This window comes from Dreissena polymorpha, chromosome 16 (assembly GCF_020536995.1).
Source record: "Dreissena polymorpha isolate Duluth1 chromosome 16, UMN_Dpol_1.0, whole genome shotgun sequence".
In the NCBI taxonomy this organism is placed as follows: Eukaryota; Metazoa; Mollusca; class Bivalvia; order Myida; family Dreissenidae; genus Dreissena; species Dreissena polymorpha.
Window position 1 is genome coordinate 23444835 of NC_068370.1, and position 21052 is coordinate 23465886.

The 21052-nt window shown below is 38.1% G+C and overlaps 1 protein-coding gene across 2 annotated transcripts; it reads right to left on the bottom strand.

Moving 5' to 3' along the window:
* Nucleotides 1-11066: 11066 nt before the first annotated feature.
* Nucleotides 11067-20433, bottom strand: LOC127862479 (dehydrogenase/reductase SDR family member 11-like). 2 transcript variants are annotated; one of them, XM_052401631.1, is made up of 7 exons: nt 20323-20433; nt 18004-18207; nt 17183-17277; nt 14654-14786; nt 12686-12775; nt 11907-11972; nt 11067-11314 (listed from the first exon to the last, which is right to left on the bottom strand). In XM_052401631.1, exons 1-7 carry the CDS (start codon nt 20332-20334, stop codon nt 11273-11275), a joined length of 642 nt encoding a protein of 213 aa, XP_052257591.1. In that variant the 5' UTR covers nt 20335-20433; the 3' UTR covers nt 11067-11272. The 2 variants fall into 2 exon arrangements, with proteins under 2 accessions (XP_052257591.1, XP_052257590.1); XM_052401630.1 differs by having other exon boundaries at nt 20203-20423.
* Nucleotides 20434-21052: the final 619 nt, after the last annotated feature.

The following is a 21052-nucleotide window of genomic DNA, read 5'->3' on the forward strand; positions in this document are numbered from 1 at the left end:
ATCAAACTGTAATGATCGTCAGTCAGTTGTACCTTTAATTTACATTAACAAGTATATGGTCAAAGCCACATGTCAAACCTTTTACCAGCTGTAATGATAGAGTAAATGTCGACTGCGTATATATATTTCAAAATCATCAAGTTTTTTTACAAACCTTTACAGCATATCTATAGTATAGTGAGCATTACACAGTGTTTTTTTTGTAATAAATATTTATTATTAAAGCGTGTGTCTTTGTGTGTGTGTGTGCAGAAATAGCGTCATTATGGCCATGATAATTGGACACTCACAGACTAAGTATCTTAAGTCGAGCACTTTGTGCCCATTGTTCCCAAACCCTGGATTTAAAGTGAAAGATTTCATGCGCGGTCACCTGGAATTTTACAAGCAATTGTGCCAGAAATCGGTGAGTTCATTTTATAGTAATAGTTTTGTACACATTATCCGCAGCTTCATTTCTTATTTGCATCAGATCATTATTATTTATTTAAAGTGCATTTCTATAGTGATAGTTTTTTACACATTAGCCCCGTTTCATAAAAGAAAATCCGAGCGTTTCATAAAAAAAAACTTACGCAACCACCTGCTACGAATTCGTAAGTTCCAACGTTAAAGTTACGCATGGTCTAGGCTGTCGTAGCGTTCGCAAATATGGCCGCCTTAGCTATTTCACGTCTTCACAAATTTTCCAAAATAATAAAAACGATTTTAAGCGCATTTTCGACAAAAGAAGCGTGACTTTTCTCTTGAAAATGACAAAATCGGTAAATTGTGGTACATTTATCTTTATGAAGTTCATTAAAGAGAGCACAGTTGTTTCCCTTGTTTGCGAAATCGCGAGGAAAAAAACAATTTCAAATGTAAACAAAGTTGAATGGATTTTTGTTTTAAATTACCTCTGGTCATGCTTTGTATTACGGGATAAGCATTGTGTAAATACAGAAGAGAGGATTGTTGCAGAAGTAAATTGTATATGAAAGTTTGGTTAGATCTATGTCAAACTGGAATGTATATTTACAGAGTGCAGGGACCTATACAAGTATCCCTTTGTATAGGTCCCTGTTCTGAGATAACGCCTCCCAATAATAGGAGTACGTGTATTTAAGTAGAATTATAATCCTGCGGCGTGAAAAACCTGCTGACCAAATCAATTCAACTATTTTAACTACTTCAGTGCTGGAACCGAATTTTGTAGGCCTTTGCAAACAGTTTGGATCCAGATGAGACGCCACAGAAGTGGCGTCTCATCAGGATCTAAACTGTTTGCTATTCTGATAGAAATTCAGCAGACGACATTTTAGCATACGGCAAATTTCCCATCATGCAAAGGGTTAAGGAAGATGTGTGTAGATAAGAAGTTTATTTACAGGTCGTCTCTGAGTCTTCACAAGAACTTTTTAAGTACGGACCTCATGCCATTCAGGGGAAACATGTAATGTTGAGCCAATGTAGCTCAAATTTACCCCGGCTGCCCGGGTGTCACCCCGCCCCCCCCCCCAAAAAAAAAACAACAACATCTTTAAGTTAAACTTTATTTTATCGATTTAGTATATATGCCACAACACAACCCATCTTCCTTAAAATAGGTTGTGTGGTGGCATATATTCGAGATAAATACAAGAAAGTTTAACGGCTCGTTCAAGTAATATTGTTTATGAATTTAAGATACTTCATGACAAATGTCGATCTTGTGCTGATACGAACCAGGGTTCCCGCTGTCGATCGCCATTGGCGCCTATTGCGACAAAATAAAAAATCTGGCGACAAAATTTCGTAAATGGCGATTTTAAAAAAATCGGCATTTTTCTGCGTTCATATTTTCTTAAAATGACAAAAGACGCTGTGTTTAACAGCCGCTTTACGGCAGTCGTAATACTATAGATTTCCATGGTGTAAGCGATACAGCTGTAATCAATGGAGCGTGGTGCTGATTGCCGACTACCGCAAAGTGGAATGTTATGGTGATAATTGCGATTATCTGGGGTGTTGTTGCAAGTTATCTTAATTGGTCGGCAGTTTTATTGCTTCAGAGATAAGGCAATATTGAAATATACCGACTTTGCGCTTAAATGTGAAACAACAGGTCCCACCTATAGGAAAATATATCTCAGCGAGCTGGCGGATCTGGTTGCTGAGATAATAAAGGACCAGAAAAGGCCCACTGGGAGTCGAGTTATATCTTACATTTATAATAAAATTGATTCTCGATTCAAAAATTGCAGAGAATCAATAACAAAGGTTATCCCCCCTGATAAAATTTTAACTAATAAAATCCATTCTGGAACTGGGGATCCTCCAATAGTAGTAGCAGATCCAGTATGCCCCCCCCCCCCCCCCCCGGCCAGCGGTACCCTCCCCGCAAATAAGAAACACGTTCGGCTTGCCAGGACCCCCGCGAAACTCAAAGGGGCCTGTGCAGGCCACAAACTAGGAGTTAAATCTCCTCACCACTCAATTAATCAGATTAAACGCAAGTTAATTTCGCACCACTATGGACAGTAGCCTGCAAATAATATCATTCAATGTTGGTGGTCTTTCCGCCAACAAATTAACTGAATTAAAATATTTTATTGACTGCAACCCTAATACCCATATCATATGTTTACAGGAAACTAAATTTTCAAATATTTCTGTAAAACAAATACCAGGGTATAACTGCGAATTTAAGAATTATGTTACTTCAAACCAAAATATTGCTGGTGGTCTTGCCATATATATTAAAAATACAATTAATTATGAACACCTGGGAGTGAACAACCAATTTAAATCTGATGGTAGCACTGCTATTGAGGCATTAGCAATTAAATTGGTTATTGACAAGAACCGGCCTCTTATCCTGGTCAACTTATATTCAAGAGGATGTGATCTTGAAACCCTGAACGGCCTCTTTAAGGAATTAAGGACCATTAAAGGACCCTTTGATGTAATATTCACAGGCGACTTTAATGCACATCACCCTGCTTGGGGTTCCATAAATTCAGATGCAGAAGGTCGGGCGGTAATAGAATGGTTGGACGAGCAAGATCTTATACTGCTCAATGACGGTTCTCCAACCAGGCTTAACCCCACTGGTTTAAACTCCCACATTGACCTTACTGCTGTTAATGCCAGGATAGCAAGTGCGTCTGCATGGGCAACTGTTAAAGATACCATGGGATCTGATCACCTCCCACAACAGGTTACCCTGCTCAACTATATTGCACAGGGAACTGAGGCCCAATGCTCAGGGGAGCAAAAGTTTTTATTGGATAAAGCTAATTGGGCTCAGTTTAGGGACCTCTGCTCAGATCTCTCCCTTGCAGATGTTCACTCCCAGGATCCAAATCTGTTTTGTATTAACTTAACCAGCAGGATACTGTCCATGGCGGAATGTAGCATACCGGTCTCCTCCGGCAAGGTCAAAGCCAGAAATAGGGTCCCGTGGTGGAATGAGGCGTGCTCCAATGCGGTACAGGATCGTAAAAATGCTTTAAAAATTCTTAAAAAGAACCCCGCTGAGCATAATCTTCTTAATTATAGGTCCCTCGAAAATCAGGCAAAGCGGGTTATTTTGGACGCAAAAACTCAAAATTGGAAAGAATTCTGTGATTCAGCTATCATTAATAAGAAAAATACTAGGGATTTTTGGCAAAAAATTCACAGAATTAAAGGAAATTCATTCACCCCTGTACCGCTACTTAAATACAAAGGCGAAATTGCCACTACCCCAAGGGACAAGGCTCAATTTTTGGTACGACATTTCCAATCTGTCTCCAGTGACTCAAACCTTCCCGTTGAAACTCTGAATTATCAAAAGCGGTTTGAGACTGAGCACCGAAATATTTTAAATGAGCCTGGGGATAATAGCACGCCTCTCAATTTACCTTTCACTATTACAGAATTATTAAGTGCCATTAACAGCAGGAGCAACACCGCCACGGGGCCTGACAAAATAGCATATTTAATGTTCAAAAATATGCCAGCCATAACTCTAAAAATCCGGCTTAACCTATTCAATCAGGTGTATAGGACAGGCAGGATACCACCCGAGTGGAAGCAGGCCACAGTGATTCCAATTCCTAAACCTGGTAAAGACAAAAATGATCCAAACTCATATCGACCAATAAGTCTAACATCACATGCAGGTAAATTACTAGAAATAATGGTCAAAAATAGATTAGAACACTTATTGGAATCAAATAACATACTAAACCCCTTCCAGTCTGGCTTTAGGAAGGGGCGATCTACTCTTGATCAGCTAGCTAGATTACAACATGATATTCTTTCTGCAAAAAATCAAGGGCAATCAGTATTAGCAATTTTTTTGGACCTTCAGGCCGCCTTTGATTTAACATGGACCTTCGGCATACTAAAAAAGCTAGCTGACTATGGAATCACTGGATACTGTTTCCACTACCTCAGAGCATTCCTAGAGGGCCGTAAAATCCAGGTCAGGGTCGATGGGGAGTTATCAGAGGTAGCCATAACTGATCGCGGAACCCCTCAGGGGTCCGTAATATCCCCAACTCTGTTCTCCCTCATCGTAAACGGTCTACCTGATGCCATAAAAGACTCAGGAATGGTTATCTCCCAGTTTGCCGATGACTCAGGCACTTGGTTAAAGGGGTCTAACATGTTACGCCTGCAAAAGAGAGCTCAAGCAGGCTTAGACTCCATATGGAAATGGGCAATTGAATGGGGATTCAAAATTTCTCCAACCAAAACAGTAGGAGTACTATTTGGCGAACAATTCCAGCACTCTTTGGACTTAAATTTAGGCGGCACCAAAATTATCTTTGAAAAAGTGGTGAAATTTCTAGGTATGTACCTAGATAAACAGTTAACTTTTACTCACCACTTTAAATATTTGGCAGAAAGGTGCGAAAGGGACCTAAATTTAATGAGAATGTTAAGAGGCACAGGTTTCGGATCAGATAAAAATAGCCTCTTAACACTCTACAAGTCCCTTATACGTCCAAAGCTAGATTATGGAGCCCAAATCTATGCATGTGCTAAGCCAAACGCCCTAAAAATGGTTGATGCCATTCAACACAAGGCCCTAAGGATAGCTCTGAGAGCCCTAAACTGTACACCGGGTGCACTGCTAGAGGAGGAGGCCGGTGTGTTGCCTCTTGACTTGCGTAGAAAACAACAGTCCCTCAATTTCTGGGCCAGGGTTAAGTCTCGGCATGGTTCAAACCCCGTAAACAAACTTGTCGGGACTGGCACCTTCGTCAAGCGGAAAATACTTAAGCGTAAGCATGTCGCCCTACCTTTTGGTGCGAGTATTAGGACCCTGGTTGAGGATGCCGGTCTCGACAAGGTACATGTAGCAGACCTGAGGCCCTCCAAGGCCCCCCCCTGGACGCTTGGACCCATTGATGTTGACCTATCACTCTCTAATAAAATAACGAAAACTGACTTGCCACAACTCATCAAGTCAGAAGCTCTCTCTCTTATAGATAATATGTATGCTGAGCATCTAAAAATCTACACTGACGGCTCCAAATGCCCCAACTCTGGTTTGGTAGCCAACTCTTTTGTAATCCCTTCAAAAAACATTAGTAAAACGCACAGGCTCAGCAACAATCTCTCTATTTTTACAGCAGAACTTTTGGCAATTAAATTCTCTCTGTGCTGGATATTGGTCAATAAACCTACTAAAACTGCTATTTTATCAGACTCAATGTCATCTCATGAGTCCATAAAAAACAGAAATAGCAGATCTAGGCCTGATATTTTAGCTAGCATTTTGGAACTTCATCAACAGTGCCTAGATAAATCTTTAAAGGTCACATTAGTATGGTGTCCAGCACATGTCAACATCAGTGGGAATGAACAGGCCGACAAAGAAATTTGTTTTGGGCGAGTGGAATCTCCGGACCGACAATTTGTCTTCCCGTCGACATACTTTTACTAGACCTGCGAAAACCCTCAGGCCGCCTGACAGATACTCGGCAAGCATTGTGCTTGACAGAGCCATCACGCGCCTGAGGATGGGAACCACCCTTTTACCCGGTGGCGCAGGAAAGTATGTCCTCGGTATAGAACCTGCATGTCCTAGGTGCCAGGAACCTCTCACTGCGCCCCACATGCTGCTACACTGTCCTAACCATAAGGCGCAGAGGGACCACCTTGAAGCTGCATTGCACTCCCATGGACTAGTTTTTAACCTTACCAACGTGCTAGACCCCAAGGGAGCAGCTAGGGGCCCGGTCTTATCTGCCCTTGCCAAATACTTACTAGATTGTCAAATAACTGACAAAATCTAGGTCATTGGGGGAGGGAGAGCAGCCAACACCCACCTTATTATACAGTCTTGTGACTGTTTTCTTTTAAAAATGTGTAATCTCTGCACAAACCTGATGTAATCAAATAATTGTGTTGGATTTGTGTCGCTTTTACACAACCTTTATTTTAGTTTTTAATGGGTTTATTGTTCTACCCCGCCCTTTCTAAATCAGGCCAATGGCATTGACCTGGTCTTCTTTATTTTAATACATTTTTTATGAGAGCATGACGTTAGTCCACCATTTACATTTTTCAGTTTTTTAATATAATCATATTTTATGGCATCTCTTACTTCAAGAAAGGACGAGGCTGTCCAGTAACCTGGGATTGTTGGCTGCATTGCACCCCCTCCCTTCCTCTTTGACACCCTACCCTTTCCCCTTCAAACTCGAAGAACCATGTCGGACTGGAGTGCACGGTGCAGGGCCTTATACCATTATAAACACCTATTTAGCCCTATCTAGGACAAAGTATTGTCGACCTTGCTGAAAGTACTAATCTTGTACCTTGGAGCACATTAAGGATTATTATAACTGCTATATTGTGTAGCAATTTCCTTATTTTTGTGAAAACTGCTATTTTATATAGCAAATTGCCTTAATTTTATTATTATTGCATTAACTCATGTTTAAATTGCTACTTTTATAGCAAATATCCTAATTTTTTATATTAAATTGCTATTTTATATAGCTATTCCTTTTCTCTCTACTCCTTAAAAAAACAATACAAAGAATAACATACAATAACAACATCATATGAATGATATAAATTAATAATAAGTACAGTAACGTAACAAAAACATAGTAATCTAATACTAAAAAACAACTCCAAGTTCTTTTGGATTAACTCATTCTTGTTCTTTCATTTATATTTTTGCATATAAACCATTATTGTTTACTTTTTCTTAAAAGTACAAAGTCAGCCGTGGGAAAATCTATTTTAAAACGGATTGACCTACTGGCAATCCTTAATAAGAAATTTCGGCCAATCAGCGCCATCGTTATATAAACGCATCAACCAATTAAAACGCCGCTTTTTAACCGCGTTAGGCCTATTCACTGTATAGCACTGCGTCTTTTTAACGCTTCATATAAAGGTTATATATTTTTAAACCAATAGATTTTTATTAAGGCACCGCACCAACACTGCAAAGTTTTATATTTATACCAATGGTACAGCCCAGTAAAATCGGGCTGTCCATTTTATGGCCGTTTTCGGCTTTTTATGCAGAGTTCTATGTTAAGCAGTGTGCTCGGGCAATGGTTTTTAACCGAAGTCCCGAGGGTAAATAACCCCAATAGTCAGTCAGTTAAATGTGAAGTGTTTGTCACAGTGTTCGAAGCAGATTCAAAACCGTTAAATTGACAACAATGACAATCAAAAAGGTAAGTATCGATTGTTTTTAGAAAAATCGGTGTAATAATAGAAAATAGTAAAACATTTTACATCTATTGGTTCTATTTAAACGGTGACATATTGCTGTTTCACTCGTCAAAATGGCAAGTTCAGAGTGTAAAACGACTTTTAGAAAGTGAACATTAGATGCTGCTTATTTTGAGACTCATTCAAAATGCAAACGTTCCTACCGCTATTGTTCACCAGCTAACAAACAAAAACCAAACAAAACAGTTGTTTATCAGAATTTCATTTCCTTCAATATGATATCCAACACACAATCTATGCTGTGTGAACTCTTTATATCCTCAACACTTATCAATTCATTCACTACCGGATGTACCTTAAAAAAATATGCTAAACATAGTTTAGCACATGGAAATCAATTTGACATTTGATATACACAAATGCTTATTTTATTTGACTGTTGTGTTAAGGGCTCTATGTAGTAGATCATATGCTAGCACACATTTATATTATTTATATACTTCACATTCATTGATTATTATTAGTATTATATTAATATTATATTTCCCTTTTTGTATTTTCAGAATACCACAAAGCTTCTGAAGCACCAAAACTGGCAACATATTCAGGCTGCTAAGAAGGTGTCAATCAACAAGAGTTACAACTGATTGAATGTGCCTAAATATTTAATTAACAATGTTAAATGTGTTGTTATTATTAATACTACTGTTATTAAATCAATTCCTTTAACATACTGTAAATGCTCAGTTTTTGTTTGTATTATAATAACATGATCTTCATTGCCCAAATGTAGCCCCAGTGTGGCGACAACTTTTTAAATTTGGCGAAAGTAAGTGGCGACAACTTTTGAAAGCCCAGAGGGAACCCTGCGAACACATATTTTAATCTGTTTACGGTCGTTTAAAATTATGCACGTTTCATAGAACGATAATAACTGCATCATTAAGTTGCAGTATATGTTATTACGAACTTAAAAATAGTGGAGGACCGACATACTATTCACCATTCATGGACCACATGAGTTTAAATATGAAGAATATGCAAGAAAAAAATCCTTCCCGAGACGGCATAAAACATCACATAAAGACACGTGTCACTGATCCGAACAAAAATACGGGCGGCTGATGTTTGTAGTTTTATAATAAATATATTCGTTATGCACTGGACATATTCACATATACTTAAGATTAGTAGGTAATGTTAGGAACCAAATAAATAACCGATCTAGATTAACCAATACGCTGTTTTCTCAATGCAATTAAGTGTCTCAAATGATATGCATTCACACAAGTTTCAAAGAAAAATAAAATACATGCATATACTGATCACTTCTACATATCTTGTTTTGTATTTGCACAACTCTTTCTATCCACTACACTTTTTTTATTATATGTACGTATGCATTTCTTTTGATCTTGCAGTCAAGGATAACCCACGAAAGTGCAAGCACTTATTTCCAATGGGGTCCTTTGGGGGTTTTTGCTGAAGAGACAGCAAGCAGAAGAGACAGTATTGAGATATAAGGAATCCGGGTGCGATACCCTACCTCTTTGCGAATAGATCCCTTGGTTCTTTTACGTGCTCAGTGTATAGCACCGATACACGCGAGAATTACCTGGGTACGATATAGATACGATAATATAATTTGGCAATAAATTTATTACTGAAATGCATCGGTTCAGTTCCAGCTAACTTAACTAAATGCAGTCAGCTCCCGTTTACGCATGCCCGCCCCCCCCCCAGTTTTTGGTGGACATTAAACAAGTGTTTGAAGTTTGCAATTCATATTTTACTTATAAACTTTGCGCAAAAATGTTAAGTCAGCTACGCCGAAACATAATTTTGTTCTTATTTAGTCTACTTGTATCAAAATGTGCCTTATTTTACCACGGCATGCTCTTTTTATGCCCCCGTAGGAGGGCATATAGTGATTGAAGTGTCCGTCCGTCTGACCATCACACTTTGCGTTGAGGTTAAGAACAAGAGCTGTCAGAGGACATCGCGCTCAACTATTCCAGTGCTTGACAGTATAACATAAGCAATCATGGGGAAATTATTCATATTTAATAAGGTCAATGTAATATAGTCATATTCTAAGTGGAAGATGACCAAAATTGAAACATATTGATCGCTTATGTTTTAAAGAAGTTGTACTTTATAGACGATTCTGAGTTCAGGTATATTTTCCACAATCTCTTGAACATCTGTAAGACATAAAACAAACTAATAAGATTTTATTTCAAGTTTGATAGCAATAGCTTGGATGGGATGGTTGGACGATCCTTCAAAAATAAAGTAAATAAGTATTTGTGTTTTTTTTAACCTTGTTACAAAGAAAAATAAATATTTTTGGGGTGTGTGGGGAGGGGGTATAATGTGGCGGTGTGGTCATTTATTAGATGATCTTTCAAAAATAAAAAAAAGGAAAACAATTAATTTGGGTGGGGGATGGTTTGGGTGGAGTCGATTGTGGTTTGTCAGGTAAGTGTTGTTATGTCAAATGATGAATCAAATCTGATCATAAATAAAGAAGTTATGGCAATTTAATTAAAATTGTATTAATTTGACCTTGAGAGTCAAGGTCATTCAAAGGTCAAGGTCAAATTCAACTTGCCAGGTACAGTACCCTCATGATAGTAAGAAAGTATTTGAAGTTTGAAAGCAATAGCCTTGATGCTTAAGAAGTAAAGTGGATCTAAACACAAAATTTAACAAAATATTCAAAGTTACTAAGACAAAAAAGGGCCATTATTCCGTTAAAATGCCAACCAAAGCTATGCAACTTGCCCTGTACAGTCCCCTTACGATAGTTAGTAAGTGTTGCAAGTATGAAAGCAATAGCTTTGATCTTTAAGGATTGAAGTGGACCTAAACACAAAACTTAACCAAATTCTCAATTTTCTAAGTATAAAAAGGGAACATAATTCTTACAAAATGCTTGATACAGTTGTCTGCTCTTGTTTATAGATTGTGGTCATGTTGGTAAAGACTAAAGAAGTATGCAAAATATAAAAGCAATATAGGAAATATTTGAGGTGGTACGCAAACTTTAACATTCTAACGCTAACGCCGGGGTGAGTAGGATAGCTCTACTATATATATATTTCATATATAATAGTCGAGCTAAAAATGCTCATAACTTCTATGTCGCTTCAGATGTAACCTTCATATTTGGTATGCATGTGTAAATAGACAAGGCCTTTCCAAGCGCACACACATTTTGACCCCTTTGACCTTGACCTTGAACTTAGGGTCTGCGTTTAGGTTTCGAAATCTGCATTTTGGTTTCGAAAAATGCTCATATCTTCTATCAAAGCGGGGGCATATGTCATCCTATGGAGTCAGCTCTTATTTAATAAACTTTCTTAACTAACATGTTTGCTTGACAAGAATGTCACAATGCTAACTACATATTTAGAATACTTAATTTATTATTCGCATATTTGATAACATTTATACAGCAGACTGCCGACTGGCGAAAAATTAATTACAGATAATAGAAAAATCACATATTTAGAACACACCACTATAGAGGGCAAGTACGGAAATGATATTGCAACATCATTATAATATACTGCATGTAGATTATAATTAAAATGTAGTTTACTGCATCCGTATGTTAAGTCGTCCCCTCAGTTGGTCGTATAAGTATATCGTGGACCTGAAATATGTGACAATATAAGTGTGTGAAAATAATACGCTTTAAGATTACGTAAAATATTACTTTTACGTCGTGCGCTGGAAGACGGACGGTTCAATTGACATGTTTGTTTATATAGTGATAAAGTATTTAAATTTTGAAGAGAACACGTGTCATATAACTAACTCTTTGGCAAGGTGGTACTTGGGCAAATGCTTTACGAGCGAAGAAGGATATGCACGGGTTGATTAGCACATGCGAGAATCAATAAGAGTCCCCAGCTAAATCCCCATGTTCTGTAAACAAACATTTTCTTACAAAAAGATAACAATTAAAGGTTGAAGGTTGAGGCGCGTTATTGCAAAACCCATCGCCCCAATCAACACTGTACATACCGCCAACGCTACAATTTATTGCCCCATTCGTGCACAAAGGTGCCATGTGCCTTATAATTTCAATGTCACATGGTACCTTTTTTTCACCAAGGGGGCGATATAGAAGCATAGCGTATTTGAGCTAGCGCCAGTTCCGGCGATGTAGAAAACCGGAAAATAACGTTCGTTAAGACCCGCCTCTGGTACCTGTAACACCATGGCAACAAGCAACAACTTGCCTGAACTCTAGGTGGGGCAGACAGGGCATAGATCAGACTGTCCGTGATGTCTTCTGCAGTCATTGTCTGAAAATCAATTCAAACAAGAAATGTAAGTCGGAGTTGAAAATCATTAAATTGCATTTATGTCCGGATTATGATAAAAGAGGCGAGAAATTAGAATTTGTGAATTGTTCAACCCCATCGTTCGGTCGTTACAGAGGTGACAGGAGGCCGATCTCGATTTTGTTTGTCATAAGAATTGAGATGTAATATGCAACAGTAAATTGTTTACCTGAAATCAGTGGTGTAAGTTTATAGTCCGTACAAAATATTTAATTTGTACATTTCTTTATGCTGATAATTTCATCGTGCACAAGTAATACTGTATTGCAATAAATCTGGGTCAAAACTTATCAAAATCTTCTACGATAGAGCCGATTTGAATGTAATCCCCCACAAATGAATTGAGTAGTATGACTTATGTATCAGACTTATTATTATTACATCGAAGCCTATTGTTTTGACCACGAAAAGATCAGTATTAAGTTCCAGCAGTGATTGGACTAACTTAATAAACTGAATTGTCATAAACTGTTAGCATGTTTCATTTTACAAAGAGAATCACATTTTCAAAAAATTGCATTTCAAATACTAGTTAAACTACCAAATGAAATATTCAAGTTGAATCAACCGACATGGACATACAATGCGAGCGCTACCAGAAATCAAGGGAGATAAACGATGAATTACGGGATATCCCGATTCAATCCCGAGACGCCTCGCATGATGTACCTTACCTCAAACCGTGAGTACACTTGGTCTGCGAGCGAAGAGTCTTGTAGATGGCGGTACATGAACTCTGTCTTCGCAAGTCCTGGACTTATGGACTGAAACAAACAATGACGTTTTTTTAAACTCTGCCTTTGCAGACCCGGGCTTTAGATCTATCGACCAAAGACAAATAATGATGTACATAACATTAATTATGTCTCCGTAAACCCGAGCTTATCGACTAAAGAAGCAAGGAGGTCAATTACATCTGTCTCGCAAACCCAGGAGTAATCAACAGATGTAAACAATTATTCCATTTTATTAAAGTATGCCTACGCAAACCCGGGTTATGGAATAAACCAATGGCGTTATGAAAATAAACTCTCTGTCATATACATGAACTCGGGGCATTACGACTGAAATAAACAATGATGTCGTATACATAAACTGAATTTTCTAGCGCGGGACCTATCGACTAAATCAAATAATTATGTAAATTACACGGAACTATGTAATCGCAAACCATTGGCTTGTCTCCTTTTTAAAAACAAGCAATTATGAAATATGCGCATATATACGGGGACGCAGCAAACTTCTCGCTGTATTTACATCTGCATGCAGAATAACGGACATTTAGCTCACAAGTAAATACTTTTAAATCTAGATTTAGTAAAAAACGTTTATTAGGGTTTACATATGCATGTTAAAACTGAAATAAACAAGAGCACCGCATAACGGGTACCAACGCTCGACTGCGAAAGCTTGTCAGAATATTTTTTTTTAGAGGTCACGGTGACCTTGACCTTTACCCTAGTGACCCAGTGTGGCGTGTAGAACTCATCAAGGTGCATCTACTTATGAAGTTTCAAAGTTGTAGGTGGAAGCACTTTGATTTTAGAGCCAATGTTAAGGCTTTAGCACGACGCCTACGGCGGACGTTGGACGGCGGACGACGAGCTGGCTATGACAATACCTCGGGTTTTCCCCGAAAACAGCCGAACTTAAAATAATACAGTTTTTAAATAACATGCAATGACAATGAAAGTTAATGACAATGTTAAGGTTTTAGCACGACGCCTACGGCGGACCGCGGACGACGAGCTGGCTATGCCAATACCTCGGGTTTTCTCCGAAAACACCCAAGCTAAAAATGGGTGTGGCGTGTAGAAATGAGGAAGGTGAATGTACATAAGAAGTTTAAAAGTTGTAGGTCGAAGCACTTTTATTGTAGAGGCTATGTTAAAATTTTATATTAGAGGTCACAGCGACTTTGACCTAGTGACCCAAAAATGGGTGTGGCGTGTAGAACTCATCAAGGTGCATGTACATATGAAGTTTCAAAGTTGTAGGTGGAAGCACTTTGATTTTAGAGCGAATGTAAAGGTTTGTGTTCAAGTTTTATATTAGAGGTCACAGTGACCTTGACCTTTGCCCTCGTGACCCAAAAATGGGTTTTGCGTGTAGAACTCATCAAGGTGCATCTACATGTGAAGGTTCAAAGTTGTAGGTGGAAGCACTTTGATTTTAGAGCCAATGTTAAGGCTTTAGCACGACGCCTACGGCGGACGTTGGACGGCGGACGACGAGCTGGCTATGACAATACCTCGGGTTTTCCCCGAAAACAGCCGAGCTTAAAAAAATACAGTTTTTAAATAACATGCAATGACAATGAAATTTGAATAGACTATCACCGCATGATGTATAACGGAGGCATGAATATGGTAGAGCTTTTCTCGGAAACAGTGATATTTCTGCACGGAGGTTGCGCGTTGATTTATATATGTCTTCGGTAGCAACATACTTATCTCGTTATCTCGTAAGAACGACGAATAAACTAAGCGAGTCGTAACGACATACATAAATCGTGGATGCGGCGCACGCAACGTTTATTTATTTATTTCCATTCCATTTTATCCATTTCGTCTTTCAGATTTGTCTGAAACATTAACAATCGTTTTGCTACCTTAATCTGTGTTTGGCATGAAATCACTTACTGTCACTCGTATATGGGTTTTGGCCGCCAAAAGCTCGTTTCTCAGCCCCTCAGTAATGGCTCTGACAGCAAACTTTGTGGCGGCATAACAGTGGATTCCGGGGGAGTTGGGTACCAGCCTGTGTCCTGACATACTGCAAGTATACAGGTCTATTGAAATCTTTGGCAGCGTTTAAGGACTAGTTTAATCCTTAACAATCTGTAAGAATTAGCTGAGTCGTTCGCAATACATGTATTCATAGCCTAGCCTTGTCATTTGATATGTTTAATAAAGGTCATGTTTTATTATTCTCTACGTTTAAAGGGGCCTTTTCACAGATTTTGGCATTTTTTAACTTATTCATTAAATGCTTTATATCGATAAATGTAAACATTGGATCGTAAAAGCTCCAGTAAAAAATCGAGAATAAAATTAAAAAAAGGAAAAGAACATTGCCCGGACCAGGTTTCGAACCAGTGACCCCTGGAGTCCTGCCAGAGTCCTGAAGTAAAAACGCTTTAGCCTACTGAGCTATTCCGCCGAGTACATATACTAGAAGTATTTTATACCTTATTTAAGCAATCTTCGTAGTTTCACAAAATTTAACGACAAAAACAGAACTCTCCAAATTATTCAATCGTTTCGCGTTGCAACGCTTTATAATTTTTAGGTTTTAAAATCGTCAAAAGATGCATATAATGGCTATGTTAGACCATGGTAAATGTTCAGTATTACTGTTTCCTCACAAATATCATAACTAAAACGAAAATTTGCGAATCTGAAACAACTTTTTTCAATTTTGTCAATTTACCAAAGCGTGAAAAGATCCCTTTGAAGCCTAGCTTAGTCCTTCAAAATGTGTAATGAATGGAAAGTTTTATCATTCGCTAGGTTAAAGGTCTAGCTTCGTTCTTCGTCAAGTTTAATTATGGTCATGTTTAATTTTTAGTTGGTCGCGTTAGCGGACAACTAAATTTACAGAGCATATTTTGCAAATCAGTATGTGCTAGCTACGCTTAGGACCGTAACTGCAAGAAGGAACGATTACCAGTGCCTGTTTATACTTAACTGGTACACTGCAGCAGACGACAGCCTGTAATTATGTAAACAATAGGTTTAAGAGGTTGTAGGACATATTGGCCAGTCTAGTGTTTATAACAGCTTGTGCGACGAAATTGGTAAGTTTATCATTGAAATCTGTACATATTGGCTGCTTTCAGGGAAAACGGGGCTTAATGCTGCATTAAAAGTCTGTCATGTGGGCAAAATTGTTTCTCAATAATTTATAAAGAAAATAGATAAAGTATTAGATACACATATCACAACATGTCCATGATTATAGGCTTGTTATTCTTTAGCAAGGAAACCACAATTCTAAAGATGGTTGCCAGTGCAGCAATCAATTGTGAAAAAAGACATATTTAAGGTCTGCGTTGATCCTTCGCAATCTGGAAGGCCAAGTTTTACCCTGCCCAATATTTGACGTTCGCACGTTCACCTTCGCATTAACGCTTAGTTAAATAATTCTTGCCAATTTGATCTAACACTCTTTATAAAGCTGTGTTGTCTCGTGTATTTGCACTCATTGTGGACCCAAGACAGCGAGTCGTGTCAGCTGATATAAACATTTTTACTCTTATTTAAAACAAACATCAAGAAAACGACGTTGAATCTTCGACAATTTTTGTTTAAAATTATCAACTTGCCAAACTTTAAACAAGCCTCGCTAATTTAAAAACAAACAGCAGATGCTAACGCGACTGTATCTCTGGAATTTCGTATATTATACATGTAGTTTAATGTTTTAATCTTTAACAACTTTGTGCTATTAGTTACACTGTAAGTAACTGATGGTGTATGGGATATACACCCTCAGTAATTTCATACCATTCGAGAGCGAAGCTCGAGTGTGGTATGCAAGTAAGGAGGGTGTATATCCCATACACTTTCAGTTACTATCTGTGTAACAATTATATCTCAACCGACTACTCGATCACTCGTGGTGTATGGACATTAATTGGGCTCGATTGGTCATTGTCGGCTCGGGTATTAGTTACTTGTACCCCGAGTACTCCTAAGTATACTTACATATACCCCGGGTACGGTAAATATACTTAATAGTACCCGGTCGATATTAGACTGTACCCGAGTTGTCTTCCCGCCCAAAATCCGATGTCTTAAAACGCGCTACCGATTATCTTAAACAAAATTCTCTTAAAAAAACTGCATCAACAGGCTTTTTGAGTATGAGTTTCGATATTATAGAGGCCATTTTACAGAAAATTGATATAAATGTGAACATAATTAATATAAAGAAATAGCCGACAACGACCGATTTAGCGTTAAATTTCCCGGGTACGTTTTAGTATATTTACCGTACCCGAGGTACATGTAAGTATACTTAAGAGTAACCTGGGTACATGTAAGAAGTACCCGAGCCGACAATGACCAATCGAGCATTACTCGGGGTGTATGGAAAATACACCATGTGCACGTGACCGCTCTAAGCCAATCGGATTAGGTCTCATAAGTGAGATATATGCCAATAACCTGTTCATGAGGAAGATGTGTCCATCATCAACTTCTCTCTCTTGCATGGACTTGAATGCTTCCCTCGAGCACACCAGCAGCCCTATCACGTTTACCTGAATTTATGTAAGCCCGCGTAGATAAACTGGTATAACTGTGAATGACAAATCTGCGACGACTTTGTGTAGCTTACCGAGTAACATTTCTCTAAGCGTTGTTTCAAGATTATGCCTCAGCAAATGGGGTCTTAAATGAAAGTAGCGACTCAAAAGCACGTTTAACGAAGATTGACGTTGAATCAAGTACTACCGGTACTTCAGTGTTGAACGGAACGCAAACACAGGCAGCAGTATCATAAATCTACCCCCCCCCCCGAGCTTACCCCAGGGGTTCTAGATTGTTAAATGTACACCTATTGTGTATGGTTTGACTTTTCAACAACGAATATTGACAAAAAATACATAGTTTGAAAAATAACCCTCGTATTTGTATTATATGTATATACAAGAGTTATTTTTTCAAACTGTGTAATTTTTGTCAATATTCGTTGTTGAAAAGTCAAACCATACACAATTGGTGTACATTTAACAATCTGGAACCCCTGGGCTAAGCTGGGGGGTGGGGGTTAGGGTCCGGGGGGATTTATGATACTGCTGCCTGTGAACGCAAACTATGTTGTAAAATGGAGTATACTTGTGTATATGTGTACATTTTATTTGTCGGATGTCACTTTAAACTGGCTTTGGTAAAAATTACACCAAGAGCACTGCTTGTGAAAATTTCAGTCATGAATTCCTTATAATTTTGTCTGAGCTTATTAATATGGAGAAACCCAACGGTACCTCAAACATGTTCCGCCATTGTTCCGTTTCCCCTGACAATAGCGGTGCATTGTGGGACAGTCCTGCATTGTTGACACAAACGTCTACACCGCCATATTTGTTCTTGATCTCGCTAAACATCGCGATAATCTCGTCCTCTTTCGCGACGTCACACGTAATGGCTTCCAATGTACCCCTTGCATGTTTCAAACTTTCGGCTAAGACCTACATGATGAAAACAACCGACCGTTATTGTGGCTGATTTCAATAATACATCTCATAATAACGGTTAAGAGGGGCCTTAACTTCACAACAGAACAAGACAGAACGAAAAAATACGCACAGACACGTCGACTACTACTACGACTGCTATTGCTTTTACAACTGATACTACTGCTGCTAGTAATGCTGCTAACACTACTCCTAATGCCACTTCTACTACTACTTCTATTACTGTTACTACTATTACTACTACTACTACTACTACTACTACTACTACTACTACTACTACTACTACTACTTCTACTACTACTACTACTACTACTACTACTACTACTACTACTACTAATCCTACTACTTCTACTACTACTACTACTACTACTACTACTACTACTACTACTACTACTACTACTTCTACTACTTCTACTACTACTACTACAACTACTACTACTACTACTACTACAACTACTACTACTACTACTACTACTACTACTACTACTACTACTACTACTACTACTACTATTACTACTACTACTATTACTACTACTTCTACTACTACTACTATTACTACTAATCCTACTACTGCTACTACTACTTCTACTACTACTACTACTACTTCTACTTCTACTACTACTACTACTACTACTACTACTACTACTACTACTGCTACTGCTACTGCTACTTCTACTACTGCTACTACTGTTACTACTACTACTACTACTACTACTACTGCTACTACCGGTACTACTACTGCTACTGCTACTGCTACTTCTACTACTACTACTACTACTACTTCTACTACTACTACTACTACTACTACTACTACTACTACTACTACTATTACTTCTACTACTACTCAGGCCTTTTTCTGTCTTTTTTGGGAAAAAGTACCTAGCAAAATTGGGATTTTTCGAGTCGCGAAATCTTCCAAATTCTGAATAATTTTCATCGACAAAAGCATTATTTAGGTAGGAAGTTTTCCAGTCATTTTGGATAAAATTCATATAAATTATTGTTATATATTTTGTAGGTTGTTTACAAAATAAAATTGAGATATAGAGTCTAATAATCATAAGTCATAAGACACTTCTTTCTAAAAAAAAAATAAATAAATAAATTGGGATTTTTTTTTAGAATTGGGAAAAAATATGCATATTTGGCATTGGGAATGGGTCCGACTATCGGACCCGTGCGATAGGCAGAAAAAGGCATGCTACTACTACTACTACTACTACTACTACTACTACTACTACTACTACTACTACTACTACTTTTCTACTACTACTACTGATACTACTACTACTACTACTACTACTTTTCTACTACTACTACTACTACTACTACTACTACTACTACTACTACTACTTCTACTACTTCTACTACTCTACTACTACTACTACTACTACTACTACTACTACTACTACTACTACTACTACTACTACTACTTCTACAACAACAACAACTACTACTACTACTACTACTACTACTACTACTACTACTACTACTACTACTACTTCTACTACTACTACTACTTCTACTACTCTTACTACTACTACTACTACTACTACTACTACTACTACTACTTCTACTACTACTGTTATTTCTGCTGCTGCTGAAGCCGCCCGCCTCAACCACCAATAACACTTATAATACATATAATACTGCTTTTAGTACTACTTTTACCTATGCCACTTATATAGTGTAATAAAGCTTAAACACCAATTTAACAACTATACTACTGTACAGTGGAAAGTATCAATAAATTGTACAATACTTAAAAATGTACATTGAATACATCTTATCGGCGGCGTTAGAATAACTGACTGGTTTCACAGGTTCAAATATAACAGCTCAACCTGAAAGTTTCAATAACCAAGTGTCAATTCTCCAATAGCCACATTAAAATACAAATAATATAAAAACAAAATGCTCACACAGAACTACCCATATGAATAATCTACCCTCACAACATGAAGGTCAAAATCTAGGACGCAAACAAACCCGAATTTTCTCCACATTCCGTGCGCATCCTATTACTTTCATTCCACACTCTGCCAGACGCCTTGCAATCGCTTCCCCGAACCCCGAAGAAGCGCCAGTCACCAATGCGACGCGACCTACCCAGCGTTCCATGTCGGTTTCAGAGATGATATAGCAACCGGAGTACAATACTATGGGACTAGTACTATATTATCATTGAACGGTGACCACGCAATTAACTCCAATAATGATATATCCGTATGTGGGTTTAAACGGATATACATTACGATGGGGCGAATCGACGACTAGCCTAATAAAGTATTTACAACATAGTTGAATATTTCGGTAATATTTAATGAAACTCATATGATTTCGTACCAAAATAATTAAGCAAATCAATACGTTTTAATGATGTAAACGTTGATACCGTGATATCTTTCACCCGTGGGAAAGTTCGTAGGAGCGATTCGAATGTGAGTGTGATTTTAAATAAGGTGCATCTGGAATGTGCGGTTAAGTAATTTATCCTTTTATGTTAGTGTCAACCTCGCTAATAAAACACCGAGCTCGCTTCGTTTGTCAGTTCAGAGATATTTTCCAAATTTACAATACATATCCTGCATGTCCTGACTAGTATGACAAGCGGTTCGGCGCATAATCCCAAGAAACTAGGTTTCTCATGAGGACCTAGGTTGTCAGAATGAGAACCTAGTATTTCATGAGAACTATGGTTCCCAAATGAAATCTTGGGTTCTCATGAAAACCTAGGTTATCAGAGAGAACGACGCGAAAAGCTGTCGAGAACCTAGGTTCTTGTGAAAACCATGGATATCAAACGAGAACTTAAGTTCTCAGAATGAGATCCTAGGTT